General features: G+C 46.6%; 2 protein-coding genes across 2 annotated transcripts; one reads left to right on the top strand and one right to left on the bottom strand.

Annotated features, from left to right (window-relative positions):
* Window positions 1-14,781: 14,781 nt before the first annotated feature.
* On the top strand, window positions 14,782-15,936 carry LOC119654297 (calcyclin-binding protein). Its single transcript, XM_038059603.1, has 3 exons — window positions 14,782-15,016; window positions 15,079-15,281; window positions 15,343-15,936. The coding sequence occupies exons 1-3, from the start codon at window positions 15,002-15,004 to the stop codon at window positions 15,833-15,835; spliced, it is 711 nt and encodes a 236-aa protein (XP_037915531.1). The 5' UTR covers window positions 14,782-15,001; the 3' UTR covers window positions 15,836-15,936.
* Window positions 15,937-15,974: 38 nt separating this feature from the next.
* On the bottom strand, window positions 15,975-16,747 carry LOC119654932 (NADH dehydrogenase [ubiquinone] 1 alpha subcomplex subunit 7). Its single transcript, XM_038060584.1, has 3 exons — window positions 16,649-16,747; window positions 16,362-16,548; window positions 15,975-16,285 (listed from the first exon to the last, which is right to left on the bottom strand). The coding sequence occupies exons 2-3, from the start codon at window positions 16,419-16,421 to the stop codon at window positions 16,034-16,036; spliced, it is 312 nt and encodes a 103-aa protein (XP_037916512.1). The 5' UTR covers window positions 16,422-16,548; window positions 16,649-16,747; the 3' UTR covers window positions 15,975-16,033.
* Window positions 16,748-16,773: the final 26 nt, after the last annotated feature.

The following is a 16,773-nucleotide window of genomic DNA, read 5'->3' as shown; positions in this document are numbered from 1 at the left end:
GTCACTTGTATGTCGTCATGCCCCAACCATTGACAGGCTTCCATTGTCGCCAGTTTTTCCGCTTGTAATACCCTGGCAAATCCTGGAAGACCGTAGGACCTGAATGCATTGTGTGTATCCCAAAAGATGGAAGTGTGGGAGTAAATTGAGAGCATCTGCCGGGCAGTACTGTAGAGTACCGGTAGTGCCTGCATACGCAGTTCTTTGAGTTCTATTAAGCTTCATTCTATTGTATTTTTTGCTAAACACTTGCCATCACACAATAGAACTGTACATCAACTTGAGATGAACGTCTGTGCACATGCAGACCATCCTCGGCCGGAGATACCATTTCCTTATAAAGGTATTATTGCAGACGTAGAAGGCTCCAAAGCCCCTCTAAACCCTCAGCTCTATGTTCAATTGGCTCCAGGATCACACCCAAATATTTTACATTGGAGGAAAAAACCAATCTTTGTTAATTTAGCCGCGGGAGGTGGAATTCGGGTACCCTTACCTTGGTTAAGAATATCATTAGCTCTCTTTTGGTTGGATTTATGCCAAGTCCGTATCTTGCAGCCTACAGGCAAACCATTCCCAACGCTCCTTCCATGATTTGACTCATTTGCGGAGGGAAACATCCCTGACACCAATATCATGAAGTTATCACCAATATCATGAAGTTACGCCACCACCTTCATCTTGTTCCTGTCCATGCGTCCATCTACCGAAGAGACAGTGCCCTTCTGGGGCATCAGTCTACACACAGCTCTGGTCTGGCTACCTTCCAGACCAGACTGGATTATCTTAGTTGTTAGCATAGATATTATCCAAGCATCCAATGCGTAAGTCACCTCTCCAATTCTACTCTGATTCAGGCTTCCTTGATGGCGTTGGTGCTCCCTCTATATCGAGCGACCGCCCAACAATGCTAACTGCCTGGTGAAGAGTAGTTTCTGTGAATTTGCTGAGACTTGAATATGGATGGATATCCAGGACGCATTCTAGGATCTTCAACGCGAAAGAGGTGAGGCTGATTGATTGAAAGGTGCTTCGCGGATTTTGGCCACACCTGCCTTTTTTCGGTATGAAGATTCCGTCCTGAAGCTTTACGACTTTTTAAGCATGGATGGGCCTCCATGTTCCTTGACCGAAATCTTACTGAGCCGCGCCGATTCACTGGTGCTTTAAATGTTCTGACAGTAGTCCAACCAGGGCCGCTGCTTAGTCGTCTTGATGGCTGGCTGGTACCTTTTTAAAAGGTCCTTCCACAACTGTCCACATTTGTGCCAGTAGCAGATGTTGAAGACTTCTCTGGTCACCTTCCTGAGCATGGACAAATTTTCATTCCACCACGGTGGCAATGTTTTCTTACTGTATTTAACACTGCACGAGACTTTGAAGGTGATGTCGAACACCTTACTTGAGCCCCGACCTTTGACTGCAGGTCGTCAATTGGTCCAATATTACCAATTTGCGCTCCCGAGAGTTTATTTTTAATAACTTGGCCAAACTTCATCAAGTCAAACCTCTTGAAAAGATTGGAGAATTATACAGCGAGATCTAGACTGAAAAGAATCCAGCTGTGATCTGAAAAGTATCTCTGGTCAGACATTCTCCACCCTAAAAATCCCATTGTCTGTTAGTAGGATGATATCAAGGACCTGCTCAGCCGCCACAGTTCTAGGGTATTACCCTTGGTACACACCGATAGATTTGTGTTAATAATAAAATCAAAACGTTGATTTTCGGGATGCCCAAAGTGTATGCCTTGCATTGGGGTCACAGCGTATCAACAAGTTGACCTTCTTTGCTGTGATTATGGACGTCAAATGTTGTAGTTCCTCTGATGGTGCTGATGGGTCAGAGCTATGTAAGTTGAACTAAGCTCCCACTTACTCCAGTTTGGCCCCAGATAGGTAACTGGGGTCCGCACACAGAAGAGCGTGCAGACTCTTCCTGGCCAGAGTACATGCTCTAGGTCTATCCCGATCAGTGTTTTTTGTGTTGTAGAATAAGTTGTAATGTTTGCTTTAGAGCCCTCGGGTGGTTCGCCTGCCTAAAATCCAACAGATTAACTGAGGCGGACTTCAAATGCTATAGATTTATATGCGTTCCATTCAGCATGATCTATTTCACTTTGACCGGATCCTCTTAATGGACCAAATTAACTTTGGTAAATCTTTCGAAGCTATTTCATATACTTCAACTCTACCATAGACTATCCCAAGCCCATTTAAGAGAAGAGGGGGAAGAGTCACTATATTCTGAGTGGCCTGCTTCACTGTCTTATTTAAAATCTGCAAATCCTGCAGCGCTAACACCAACAGCAGATAATTCCAAACGAAGAACTATGTCAACGTACGGACTAGGTATCAGTGAAAGTGTTTACCAGAAAAATTCATTTTTCTAATTAGGTTGACGGCTGGACCACAAACGGGAACTGGCCTCCCTGAATAGGGCATAATTGTCGATTTGCCAAAGTGTACTTGAGCTCACTCCAAGTGTTTCCAAGAATTCTACATTTATCATATACTGTTCTGAGCCTCATTTTTCTAATGCAACTCACTCATTGGGAGCTGTAGGATAGTAGATTCGACGTATGGCATAGCGAGCCAGTAGTTGCCAAACTTTCTTACTGTGTGACCTATCCACTGTCAGTTCCGGCTTCCCATCAACTTGTTCACGGATAGCTAGCCCGTATCTTGGCGAAGTACTTCGATGACACGACGCTGAGGTGAGATGATGAAGGCTTGGAGCTTTGGAGATACATTCGGTAACTTTCTATGTGTTACCATCATATATTATAGTTGCATAAAGAGAACATTAGTGCGGAACAGTCTATATTTGATGTTGGTGTTGAAATACTGTGAGAAGAGAGCGTAAGTAAATGTTGGCTGGTCCAGTTAGGCAAGAGTAGATAACGATGACTGGTAGGCTCGGTTGAAGTTGTGCGTCCAACCTGGGGTTTTACAATAATAATACTCCACAATAATATACCACCCTATTGACAAGACCTCTGCACTCTAGCTCTTGTTACATGCGGAACAGCCATCTCTTATCACACTAAGATTATCTCCCTCCAGGTTAGCATCATCATCAACGGCGCAACAACCGGTATCCGGTCTAGGCCTGCCTTAATAAGGAACTCCAGACATCCGCGCCGAAGTCCACCAATTCGATATCTCTAAAAGCTGTTTGGCGTCCTGACCTACGCCATCGCTCCATCTCAGGCAGGGTCTGCCTCGTCTTCTTTTTCTACCATAGATATTGCCCTTATAGACTTTCCGGACTGGATCATCCTCATTCATACGGATTAAGTGCTCCCCCACCGTAACCTATTGAGCCGAATTTTATCCACAACTTGACGGTCATGGTATCGCTCAGAGATTTCGTCGTTATGTAGGCTACAGAGTCGTCCATCCTCATGTAGGAGGCCTAAAAATTTTCGGAGGATTCTACTCTCGAACCCGGCCAAGAATTCGCAATTTTTCTTGCTAAGAACCCAAGTTTCCGAGGAATACATGAGGACTGGCAAGATCATAGTCTTGTACAGCAAGAGCTTTGACTCTATGGTGAGACGTTTCGAGCGGAACAGTTTTTGTAAGCTGAAATAGGCTCTGTTGGCTGACAACAACCGTGCGCGGATTTCATCATCGTAGCTGTTATCAGTTGTAATTTTCGACCCTAGATAGGAGAAATTATCAACGGTCTCAAAGTTGTAGTCTCCTATTTTTATTCTTCCCATTTGACCAGTGCAGGTTGATGTTGTTGGTTGGGTGGTTTCTGGTGTTGACGTTGCCACTGTATACTTTGTCTTGCCTTCATTGATGTGCAGCCCAAGATCTTGTGCCATTCACCGCCTGCTCGTTCTGGATGAAGGCAGTTTGTACGTCTCGGGTCGTTCTTCCCATGATGTCGATATCGTCAACATAGGCCAGTAGTTGGGTGGTCTTGAAGAGAATCGTACCTCTTGCATTTCCCTCAGCATTACGGATCACTTTCTCGAGGGCCAGGTTAATGAGCACGCATGGTGGGGCATCCCCTTGTCGTAGACCGTTGTTGATGTCGAATGGTCTTGAGAGTGATCCTGCTGCTCTTATCTGACCTCGCACATTGGTCAGGGTCAGCCTAGTCAGTCTTATTAATTTCGTCGGGATACCGAATTCTCTCATGGCCGTGTACAGTTTTACTCTGGCTATGCTATCATAGGCGGCTTTAAAGTCGATGAAGAGATGGTGCAACTGATGTCCATATTCCAAGAGTTTTCCCATCGCTTGCCGCACAGAGGAAATCTGATCTGTTGCTGATTTGCCTGGAGTGAAGCCTCTTTGGTATGGGGCAATGATGTTCTGGGCGTATGAGGTTATCCGGCCTAGCAAGATAGCGGAGAATATCTTATAGATGGTACTCAGCAACGTAAAACCTCTATAATTGCTGCACTGTGTGATATCTCCCTTTTTATGTATGAGACAGATAATGCCTCGTTGCCAATCGTCAGGCATTGATTCGCTGTCCCATACCTTGAGCACAATTTGATGAACCACTTAGTGTAATTGGTCGCTTCCATATTTAACTAATTCGGCTGTAATTCCATTGGCTGCTGGCGACTTATGATTTTTAAGCCGATGAATTGCACGGACTGTTTCTTCTATACTTGGAATTGCCAGTATTTGTCCGTCGTTTTCAGTTGGCGGGACCTCCAACTCGCCAGGCTTCATCCTGTTGACTTGTTGGTAAAACTTCCGCGCCTGATGCGGTTGCTCCCTGTACTTTTCGAGTTCACAGACCTGTTGGTTCTCCCAGGCTTCCTTTTTCCGTCTGTGAAGTCGCTTCTCCGCTCGCCGGAGTTCGTGATAACTCTCCGCCCGTGCCTGCATTCTTTGAGAATGCAGCATTACTCGGTATGCAGCATTCTTCCGTTCCGTTGCTAGCTAAATTCATCGTCAAACCAGCCGTTCCAAGTATGTTTATGGCCGTATTTATGATAACGTTCTTGAGGTGATTTCGAAGATCATTTGTTGATTCTTCATCTTCAGGATCTCTGTTGACTGCAGTTATTGCGGCATCCATTTCCCTCTTATAGGTGTTGCGGAGGGCTGTGTTGTGGATGGCTTCAGTGTTAACTCTCACCTGATTGTCAGAGAGGCTTCTAGGTGGTATTGTTATTCGAGCTCGGAGCACCATGTCAGCGAGATAGTGATCCGAGTCTATATTGGCCGCCCTATATGTTCTGACATTTATCAAGGCTGAGAGGTGGCGGCGTTCGATCAACCGCAGGTCAATTTGGCTGAAAGTGGTCCCGTCTGGAGAGGCCCACGTATGTTTGTGGACCGCTTTCCGCGCAAACCAGCTTCTCCCAACAACCATTTCATGTGACATTGCTAATTGAATAATCCGCAATCCGTTATGAATTCTAGTTTGGTGTAAGCTATGGAAGCCAACGTGTCGTCTGAATACGGGCTCCTTCCCTACTTAGCTATTAAAATCCCCAAGTATGGTTTTGATATCATATCTGGGACAGGCTTCGAGGGTTTGTTCTACTGCCTCGTAGAAGATATCCTTCTCCGACCCTACAGTCTCCTCTCTAGAGGCGTGAACGTTTATGAGGCTTATATTTCTAAATTTGCCTCGCAAACGCAGAGTGCATAGCCGTTCACTTATGTTTTCAAAGTCGATAACAGCAGGTTTCATTTTTTGGCTGACTAAGAAACCTACTCCGAGTACATGGTTTACTGAATGACCGCTATAATATATGGTGTAGCGGCTCTTCTCCAGGAAACCGATCCCTGTCCATCACAATCTTGTAACGCTGTTATATCAGCCCTATATTGGGACAGGGTATCGGCTTCACCTCTGTACAGGGAACGAACGCTCCATGAGAAGTGCGCAAATCGTTATTCCTTTCTCGTTGCCGGGTTCGTCGTTGTGTTATCGGTCCAGTCCGAGGCTCCTGTTGTGGCTTCGTAACAAGTTGTTTTCCGTGTAGGGTTGTCAGCCCTACTCAACCCCCAACCTGTAGGAGCAGTTGGTACAATTTTTCTCGTTTTTAGGCGCGGGAGACTCGCTTTCATCCTTCTCCGTCTGCAGCTTTTCGTTAAGAAAGAGCTCCCAGCGGTCACTACTTGGAGGTGGAGATAGGGTTTGGTAGTAGAGCAGTTGATGTTGGTTCAGCAGGCGTTTCCCAGGTTTTATACTCCATCGTGAGTACCAATCCACGTTTCGCCCTGGGACCTATACTACCCTTTGACCACCAGGTTATATGTTCTTATAATTATGAAACACAGAAGTTTACTAGTTGAACTACAACTAACAAATCAACAATTGACGCTGTGATTATCAAATTTTCTCTAATCAACCCCCTCCGTAAGACATGGATGCATTTGTACCCGTACTACTACCCTTATCATGGCGAAATCCTCAGAGAAAAGAATCAGCACAAGGACATATTAAACAATCATGTTCAATTGTAGATTTTAAAATCAACCGCTCCCTTTTTCAGAACCACCCTCACGAAAACGTTACTTCATTCTTTCCTGCAACCCATTATGCAAAAATTTTAATTCTATTAGAAGACTCCCATTCTCTCGTCTGTCACTCCCTTCGCATGTCCTTATATGAGAATATGCTCACCAGCCACAAACTCTAGCTCTAAGCCATTTGGTATGTCTTTCAACTCTGAGCGGAAGGATTACGCATGAAGCGCGCAAAGTGTGTTTGAAACTGATCATCGTATGGTTTTGTAACGCTACAATGCGATGATGATGGCTGAGATAAAAGCCAGCCCCCAAACACACATCCTGGAATAGAGTCGTGTGTGCATTCAAAAATGCTCCAGAATGCGTCCGGAATCGTCTTCCCTTTCGGGATAGTGTGACGATGACAATGGTGTAAGCTACGCCTCGCTAGACATATATAAAGTAATCAACGCTGTTATCACGGTTACGTGGCAGGAACAACGACTGTTGTAGATGATGACTGACGGCAGCACAAGGACGAGAACGTCGACGACAACGACGCATCCAAAGCACTTGGCAATGTGTACTGGGTGTACTGTAATCCCTTGAACAATTGAAATCCATCTCGCTCATACCATTTTTGTTGAGATTCCTTTTTTTCCGAACGGGAACGGAAACAGTGTCCTTTTGAATGGTGGCGGTTTAGAGCGGGCTGTTAGAGGGTGGTGGAATAAGGATGCAAATGATTGTCAGTCAGACGAACGTTTTTTTCGTGTTCATTTGATTTCAATCAGAAGTTTTAGCTCCCGCGAGGGATAATATCGTTTCAGGATTTTTGTTGAGTGATTTTGCTATTGTTCAATGGTTTTCCGGTTATGAGAAGATTTAGCGATTTAGGGTTTTTTTGCGTTTTTCGAATAGAACGGATTTTTTAACCAGAGAGAAACCGTCCTTCTTTGCGGAAACTATCCAGTTTAATCGGTAAATGGAATGTTGTTCTATCACAATGAAGTTAGCTTCACAATGCTATACTAACGTGTAGGGCTTGGTGCTACCATTGGCATTTTTCGAAGCTCGAAGAATCGGTCTTCGTCTCTCTTAATTTTTAATATTTGCGTGTTCAGCCCAAAAATAGGTGTCCGTGGACCCAAAAATAGGAGGAAGTTCCTCTCAATTTGGTCCTTTCCGGCATCAAGTAGCTGCGGACTTAGCACCCCTCAATCCACCAACAAAAACTCTAATGATCTCGAGCAAGTTCCCCAAAGATGGAACGATGGCCTCAAATAACACGATCTCAGATAGAATCTGAATAAAACAAATGACAGAACTCAGATTAAGAAGTGTCGAACCCGCTTTTGGACGGGACAAAGGCTAAAGAAGAAGATATCTTGGCTATGTCCTACCAAAGTTCGTATACTTGGATGCATTGATGACAAATATGACATTGTCTCTATTTGAAGGAGAAATTTGTATCCGCATATCACAGTGACTTGACACTCCACCAATTAGAGGCTGAACTTCGCCGGATGTGATACGGTTGACAACCGTGGTGAAGTGCTTCCTTCGCATTTTCAGCTGCTTATCAACATGACCATCGACCACATGCCAGTTCTTTCATGAGACGTTATACGGTTCTGAAATCATTACTATTTACGACACCTTCTGCTTCCCTGACCAGCGTAATAACAAATTGAATTGGGATTTCGCACGGTATCAACGTCGGTCAGTTGAAACTCAACTGCCCTTATGGCAAACTTTGTACTCGAACAATGTGCCACGCGGCGACAAAAGCTGCCGAAATTCGCAAAGCTTCCACTGTTATCGTTACGGTCACCAAGGCTGGATTTCCCCATCAAATGTCTGATCTAGGTGTTATTAGGACCCACCTCAGCATTCAGATCGCCCACCACAATGTCATCACCACATGTACTAGTTGGCTTTCCAGAAAACAAAAGCACATTATCGTTAGTATGGCCAAAGGAAGAAGAGAACTCTTCAGAATTCCACCACTTACTTCGCTTAGACCCAGAATGTCCAGCTTATGTCGCTGGAATTTCCGCTTCAGTTAGAGGAAGTGAGCATTCGAGGAGCGTGCGACCATTCCAGGAATCAATAATAGTCCGTTTTCGATAACTAAAGTTTGTAAGTTATTAACGTTTCAATATTTTCTTATCGCAGGCATTTCCGAGGGATGTTAAATTGTTATTCTGACATTTTGCCATCTGTACAGGAACCTTCTACGGTATCGGTCAGAAATAAGGCTGCAGCTTTCACATACGTCCGCTTCTTTCCCGCCTTCGTGTCAGTATTCCCATGTGAGGGACAAGCTTCGTTGAGATCTCCCTCGCTGATGATGATTCCTAGGCCTCTCTGGATTAGTACTGGGAAAATGCCATCTACGGCGGAATTACCCTCAATGTCGAATCTGATTATTCTGTGATCAGACATAGAGGGCTCATCCGACACCTTCCAATTCCTGACCATCCCGTTCATTACAGTATTTCTTAGAGTTATGTCTAGTACCTCCTGTCTAGTACTGGTCACAAATGTTGGAGTGTTCCCTAAGTTATATATTTCTAACTTATTGCTAAGAATAAATTCAAGAAGGTACCACCTCTTCGATTGGTGTCGCAGCTTATTCAGACTTCGTGATGGACATTGGCATAGCAGCGAGGATGAGTGGAACGCCCTCTTCTCACAGTACTTCCCCAGTTTAGTGATTTGTTCCGGTGGAGCCCGGATTTCGTATCCTGGGAAGTATCCCGACGCCATGACTGCCTATCGAGTACTTCTCCCCGCTTCCAATGAGACTTGGATAGCCACAAGGTTCCCGATCAGGAGCTTTGAAAGACATATATTTTTTAAATTACGTTTAAAAATTATTCAAGCTCTTGGTTTTTCACAAGAGGAGTCCCAAATTACCTGCATGTTTCCTCCTTGCAAACTGCCAATCTGCCCCCGGTACGCCCAGGGTCCCTGAGCCAGCACTATTCCAATGTTCTCCTTGAAACTTGCCCTTGAAATTGCCGCAGATGCAGCTTTCGCATTGTGGAGGTTTATCTGGGCTATCTTAGTGCTCGCCATTGGCTCCGTTATTGTTTGGAACTCTTCTCCACTGTCGGAGTATCGCCCTCCTCCTCCGACATGGCGCTTTCCTGCGCGTTGTTGTCCATCCTGGGTCCTGGGAGGTCGTCGAGCTTCTGCTTTTCACTGGGCAGCAGGTCTTCTTCCCTGGCTGATCCAGCACTTTTTGCCCCTATGGCTTTCGATACTTCTTCGGGGATCTCGGTATGCTTTTCACCCGGTGTCTCCTCCGAGGTGTCTTTCCTCGGCTTTTCCCTCTGCCCATGCACGGGTATGTTGGCAAATCGATAGTTGATATGGCAACTCCGACATTTGTTTGCCTCCAGGGATCGGTCATCTACCCCGATCGTGAGGAATTTATCCTTTCCCTCCACCTCGCTTCTGAAGACTCTCCATAATCGCGTTTGGAGATCTTCATTCTGAGCAATAAGGAGGCCCATGAGATCTTCCGTTTCTATTGTCGCGGCTTTTGGGAGAAAAATTGCCACCATGTGTGCTCTTGGTATATCATCCCCAACACATGTTGGCTCTTCTGCCCCCAAACCATCGAAGGCCTTTCGTTAGGCAGGGGAAGCTGTCTGATGACAAGGTCTTCGATGGTTTCCTTCTCCTCACGAGTGAGTATTTGCTCGGGAAACATGTTTAGCAGTATGACCAGTCGAATGCCCTTGACTGCACTGGCGTAGCGAATGGCGGGTTTCCTGAGTCCTGCCTTCACCCCTGACCTGCTCGGGTTTTCTCCCTCCTTGGTTTGGAATTTTTGGGGGCATTCCCTTCATGCGGACTAATCTCTGCTACTCCTCGCTTTCTCGGCTCCGGTAAAGATGGCTTAGGTCTATCCTGCGCCTTCTTAAGGGCCTCTTCTGGTTTCAGGCCTTCGTTGAGGTAGCGCAGGTACCATTTAGCATCTGCGCCACTGAGACCTGTCTCCTTCCTGACGTCTGATATATTCATCTCAGAGGTGCTTTTGCTAGCCCCTGTTTTTTGAGCAGCCCGTTAAGGTCACAATTACTCACTGAGGCGACCAGGTATCAGCGAGGCTTCCTTCGAATACAGTCACTTACCCACGACTGCAAACTATGCAATGGGCACGGTTTGCATGACACCCTGGATTGGGGGAGGTGCTTATCGACTCCCCAGTCTAGATCCGTAGCGTTTTGTTAATAGTAGGGTCACCTCGTACATCTGTGAGGAGTGGCCAGATCTCCTATCAGGCGCGATCCCAGCTGGCGGATTGGGGCATACCTATTGATGTGTAAATATGTGTTATTGCACTTTTCTTGTCTGACTGCGCATGGGCTAGTGTTTGCTCATCTCTGGTGCATGGACCAACATGGCTATGGGAAGGATACCCAGAACATTAAACCCCCATGGAAGACGAGAGAAGGAGTAAACTTACGGTGCAGGGGCTCGGAACCCCATTACCGGCGGCTTTTGGGAGTGAGCAAGCGGGCTCCTGGTCGTCGATATCCCTCGACCGCAGTGCCTCGGTGGTGGACAACTTGGCCACCTTGGCATATAATGTTACAAGTGATTTGGATCTGGAGAAGGAAGTGTTCAAGTGAAGTACGACCTTACCGAGAACACCAGTGGCAAGACCAAACAAGGATGAACTGAAAACGGATCGTTGGACGACAAAAACCGTGATAACACCCTCAGCATATGTTCAAGATGCGCGACAGCAGGAGGTGCTCCAGGAACAAGAAAGGGATCCATTCAAAAGAAGCTCATCAACTTTTAGATCTCCACTAATGGTGAAGACAGTACAGGCAAGATCAATAAACGCCAAAAGTGAAGCAGCGTATAAAAGGAGTAACCCTGTCGGGGCTTATAGGGAGCGCAGTCCCGATCCGGAGGAATTACCCTTTATCCAGCTTGGGGCAAAAATAGCTGAGCTATCCGAGTTCATCAAGGACAAACACAATGTGCACCACGCTATAAAGAATATGGTGAGGGCTATTAGAGTCCTCTATAATAGATCGCAGATGGAGAAAAAGAAGACTAAGGATACGTGGAACCCTGCTGCACCAACAGTGTCACAAGTGATACCTAACCGTACTACCATCGAATCACGGCGAAATAAACGTGGACGGGAAAAAGAGGGGGATCCTTTAAATGATCAGCAGGCGCCTAAGAGAAAAAAAAGGCGGACAGGAAACTCTGAAAACCAGCACTAACAGCTCTGAAGGAAGAAAGCGTACAGCGAATGTAGGAAAGTCGACCAACGTTGCGAAGCCCAAGACGAACGGTAACAATGGGTGGACTAAGGTTACGAGCAAAAAGGCGAAAAGAAAAGCAAAAGTGCGAACCCGTCCAGATGCGATTGTTATCTTCAGTAAGGGCAATCTATCCTACGCGGAGATACTCAGAAAGGTCAAAGCTGATCCCGACCACGAGCGGAGGCAGCGCAGAAGTTGTTGGCGGCTGGAAAAGTTCGGATTGGATGGGTTGTCTGCCTCATGTTTGGGCACTTCGTGAAGGTATGCACCAGCAACATTGATCGATACGATCGATGCAGAAGGTGTGGGGAGAAGGGCCATATTGCCAGGGAGTGCAATAGGGAGGTGAAAGAGGGACAGGATAACCGGCATATTGCCGGAAGTAGTAAATGTCCGGAATTTTGGGAGGCGCTCACTCCAATAAGAAAATGAAGTTTATTCAAATAAACCTCAATCATTGCAGGTCGCTCAGGATTCACATGAGCAGACCACGTTCGAATCTGAGATGGAGATCGCCATCATAAGTGGGTCATACAGAAACCGTCATAGTGGCGCATGGGTCACAGATTCGACTGGTCGAGCGGCGATATGGCCCTGCGGTCGACAGGCCATACAATGTACTGCAAGTCAGGCAGCCAGTGGCTTTGTATGGGCAAAAATAAGTGGTGTATTTGTATACAGCTGCTACGCCCCACCAAGTCTGACACTGCCTGAATTCGAGGAAGTGCTTGATAATCTTGTTGCCGGGACTGGACGGAGTATCGAATAATGCTTTTAAGCTTGCCGTGAAATCCAGACCGGACATGTTCGCTGAGTTGTTCGAAGCGTGCAGGGGGTGCGAGGGGATATTTCCAGCGGCATGGAAGCGGCAGAAGTGGGTACTTCTGCCTAAGCCTGGTAAACCTTCAGCTGAACCATCCTCATACCGACCCATATGTCTTTTGGACACTGTGTGGAAAATGTTAGACCGGGTAATCTATAATAGACCCCCAGTTGTTGAGAGCCAAGGCGGCCTTTCAGATCGGCAGTATGGGTTCCGTAAAGCCAGATCAACCATTGATGCCATCAAATTGGTTACTGGCTTGGCCGAGGATGCAATTCACGGAAAGGGTAGTAGCAGCAAATATTGCGTGGTACTAACCCTGGATGTGAAAAATGCATTCAATTCTGCCAATTGGAATCTAATACGGAAATCTCTAACGAAGGTTGGTATTCCGGCCTATCTCGCTGCTATCGTCGACAGTTATTTAACTGAAAGGAGGCTCTGGTATGACACCGATGACGGACCCCAGGAGTATGTTGTTTCCGCGGGTGTCTCACAGGGCTCCGTATTAAGCCCACTACTGTCGAACATCTTATACAACGATGTACTTAATCTTCCCCTTCCGAGGGAAGCTACAGTGGTGGGTTACACTGGCGGCATAGTGCTGGTTGTTGTCGCAAAGCATCTCGAAGATGTTGAGTTATACTCAAGCAAGGAAATCGGTGCTGTTAAAAGTTGGCTAAAGAGCTCTGGTTTGCCACTTGCGGAGGAAAAAAACCGAAGCGGTCTTCATCACTAAGCGCCGGAAGAGAAATTACGCCTGTATTAGAATCGGGAATCATTTCATCACTTCCAAACCGACAGTTGATAGACAGGATAGACAGGAAGCTCAGCTATTAGCAACACGTGCAGTATATTTGCGATAAATCATCCACTGCTAGTATGGCCCTGGCGAGGATAATGCCGAACGTGGGAGGGCCACGGCATACCTCTAGGTTGCCTATAGCCAGGGTGGTGACCTCGATCATGCTCTATGCAACCCCAGTTTGGATGGAGGCGTTGCGGATATCAGGGAACGCTACCAAGCTCAGTTAAGTCTACAGGAGGGTATGCTCTGCCTTAAGGACTCTCTCAGATGATGCAGCATTCGTCATCTTTGAAATGATGCCGATTGACATCTTGGCAGATGAGATGGCAAACATATACAATACGAAGCCAACTTCTTCCTCATCGCGGACGAAGAAAACTGAGAGGGAGAGATCCATTAATAGATGGCAACGCTCGGGAAAGGGTCGATGGATTTATAGGCTCATTCTTGCCATCAAGGAGTGGTTGGAGAGACGACACGGTGAGATTAAATATAATCTCACCCAGTTTCTCACGCGACATGGAGGATATCTCCAATACCTTCACAAATTTAAATTGGAGACGTCAGCCGATTGTCCAAATTGCGATGGAGTCCCAGAGGACCCAGAGCATGCATTCTTCCACTGTCCGAAATTTGTGGAAGAAAGGAGGAATCTAAAGGAGACTCTAGGAGCGGTGCTGGTACCAGAAAATCTGGTGCCGGAAATGCTAGCACATCAAGAGGATTGGGATGCGGTCAACTCCATGATCGAATCTATCCAAAATAAACTGCGAAAGGCAGAGGAGAGGAGAAAAGCGCGGTCACGTGCGCCGCGTTTAGAAGAAATGGGATTAAACTAGAGTGAGCTGACTCCGCCCCGTGATGAAATACCTTATGGTGGTTCCGCGGGGCAGGGAGGGAGTCGGGGGTGGTTTTAGTGGGTAAAAATCCCACACGCTGGTGTGTCCAGACCAGTGTCTTTTCAAGATTTCCACCTTCTCAAAAAAAAGAAAGAAAAAAAGGGTCACCTCGCACAGGGTATGGCTATCACCACTCACTACCGGTCTTGATAGACGAGAGGCTTGGCCCCTGAAAAGCCACACATCGCCCTAGAGGAGAGGCAACTCATCCTCAGAGAGAGATAGGTTGACCTCAGGGAGCTATATTCGTTTATCATTAATTGAAAAATATGCCGAGTTAAACTATAAGAGATGACTTGAATTAACTCGGATATAAACAATTACATATTTCAAAAACTTCAAGAAATAGCGGCATGGCGGAGGTGTGGTTTTCCCCGACCGTTATGTTAGAGTCTTCGGCATTTGTAATTAAACTTAAATATCGAACGCAGCCAATGCTGCTCCGGACTATAATCGCGAAGTCAAAACTTCAACATTTTTGACGTTTCTTTTCCGCCACCCGCATGTCAATGAATAGAAGTTTCCAGAGAGAGTGAGAGAGCGAGAAAGACCGAATGAGGCATAGAAGAAACATCAGAAACAGCCAAACGCATTTCATTGAGAAACCGCGGAGTTATCGTGTTGTTCGGGCGATTCACGTGTTTTGAAACAAAAACCAGTAGTAAGCGTGTTTGGTGTCAGTGTGAGGCGTTCCCGGAGCTAGTTCTTATACAGAAACACGACTCAGAGCCATGGATATTGAGGAGGTAAGTTAGCATCGAGTTCACCCTGAACCACCTTGTTCTGATCGGCTCCGCCTTTTGTCCAGCTGAAGAAAGACTTGGCCGAAGTTGACTCGCTGCTGCAGCAAGCCTCGAGGAAGCGAGTGAAGGACGTCCTTTCCGTGGCTCAGCACAAAATACGCACAGAGATTGGGAGCCTTGAGGCAAAAGCTAAGCAGGGGCAGGCCACCGCTAGCAGTCCAGCCTCAGCCAGCCCGGGCGGCAGCTCCAAACCTGCTTCAGAGAAGACGTAATGACTCAATGCCTTATCACTTGCAGACTTTATCAATTTTATGTTAAATCTCCCACAGGTACGTGGTCGACCTCAACGAATATGCCTGGGATCAGAGCGACAAGTTCCTGAAAATATTCGCCACCCTCGATGGGGTCCAGAAACTCACAGAGGCCGACGTTGAGGTCAAGTTTACGCCTACATCCATGCTTCTGACTGTCCACAACCTGAACAATAAGGACTACCGCCTCACCATCAACAACCTTCTGTTCCCCATCAACGTCGAGAAGTCTTACCACAGGATCAAGTCGGACATGGTCGCCATCTACATGAAAAAGGAGACGGAAGCTCAGAAGTGGTCGCACTTGACGCTCACCGAGAAGCGTCTGAACGACATCAAGGACGCCAAGTTCAAGACAGACAACGACGACCTAAAGGACGACCCCTCGGCTGGCATCATGAACATGATGAAGAAAATGTACGAGACCGGCGACCCCGAGATGAAGCGGATGATCGCCAAGGCGTGGACCGAGAACCAGGAGAAGCAGTGGAAGGAGCCCGGCGTCCTGTAATTGCCAGGGGTGTCTGTGCGGTCGGCACTTAGGTTAAGTCTGCTTCCCTGTGGGTGGCTCTGTTGTAATAGGATACGGCGAATAAAGTTATTGTAAGGGTAGTTGCGTCTTTTAGTCCCGAGTCCAAATGATACCCGAGTTGGCTTCGTTATTTCGGCTTTATTTCATGCTCCAACGGTTCTACTAACAAACAAATCTCTAATCAAAATTGTGAATTTTTCCTGGAGTTGGTAGACTCGCGGTTCCGGCTGGCAAGCCCTTAGCGCCTGCGGTCGACTCGAGGAGTTTATGGTGTGTGACGTCTAGGGGCGGCGCGACAAGCCTGCGTGCATCCCGGTTGAAGTAATAGTTGGCCGAGAGTTCATGGGATGGACCGTCAGGCAGGATTGGCTGGGGCTGGGTCCGGTTTGCTAAGCCGTCCTCGAAGCGGAGGGCGAGATTGTGGGAGCGCTGAAAAGGAGGACGGCTTCGATTAGGAAGGCTCTAACCTAGTTTGATTATGTAATTAGGAGGACAGCTGACTTACACCGAGTAGGAAGTTCCGAAGACCACTCAGGAAAGGTGCAATGTCTCGTCGAGCAGCCATTGGTAATATTACTTTCAATTCAAATGTGAAAAGAGCGAAATCCCCTAACCCACTACCTTTCCTAGTTGATACGGACTACAACTGTCAGACGTGTTTTTAGTTCTTCTTCTTTATCGTTCGGAATTAGCTTCGAAGTCAAGGGGAAATGGAATTAAAATTGAAGAAAAGTAATGAATCCTTGGATTGTGTTCGATATAAGATGCGCTTATATAAGGGGAATTAGATACCTTCTTAATTTTCCTTGGAAAACTCTCGTTTCTTCTTTCAAATAGGAATATTGCTGACAGCGGTTCACCTCTTCCCTTCAAACCTTCAACTTGCTAAACTACTCAGTGTCAATGTTGACATTTCA

The sequence above is a fragment of the Hermetia illucens genome, chromosome 4 (genome assembly GCF_905115235.1).
Source record: "Hermetia illucens chromosome 4, iHerIll2.2.curated.20191125, whole genome shotgun sequence".
Lineage (NCBI taxonomy): Eukaryota > Metazoa > Arthropoda > Insecta > Diptera > Stratiomyidae > Hermetia > Hermetia illucens.
The sequence above is the reverse complement of the archived record's forward strand: the minus strand, read 5'-3'. Positions and strand labels throughout refer to the sequence as shown.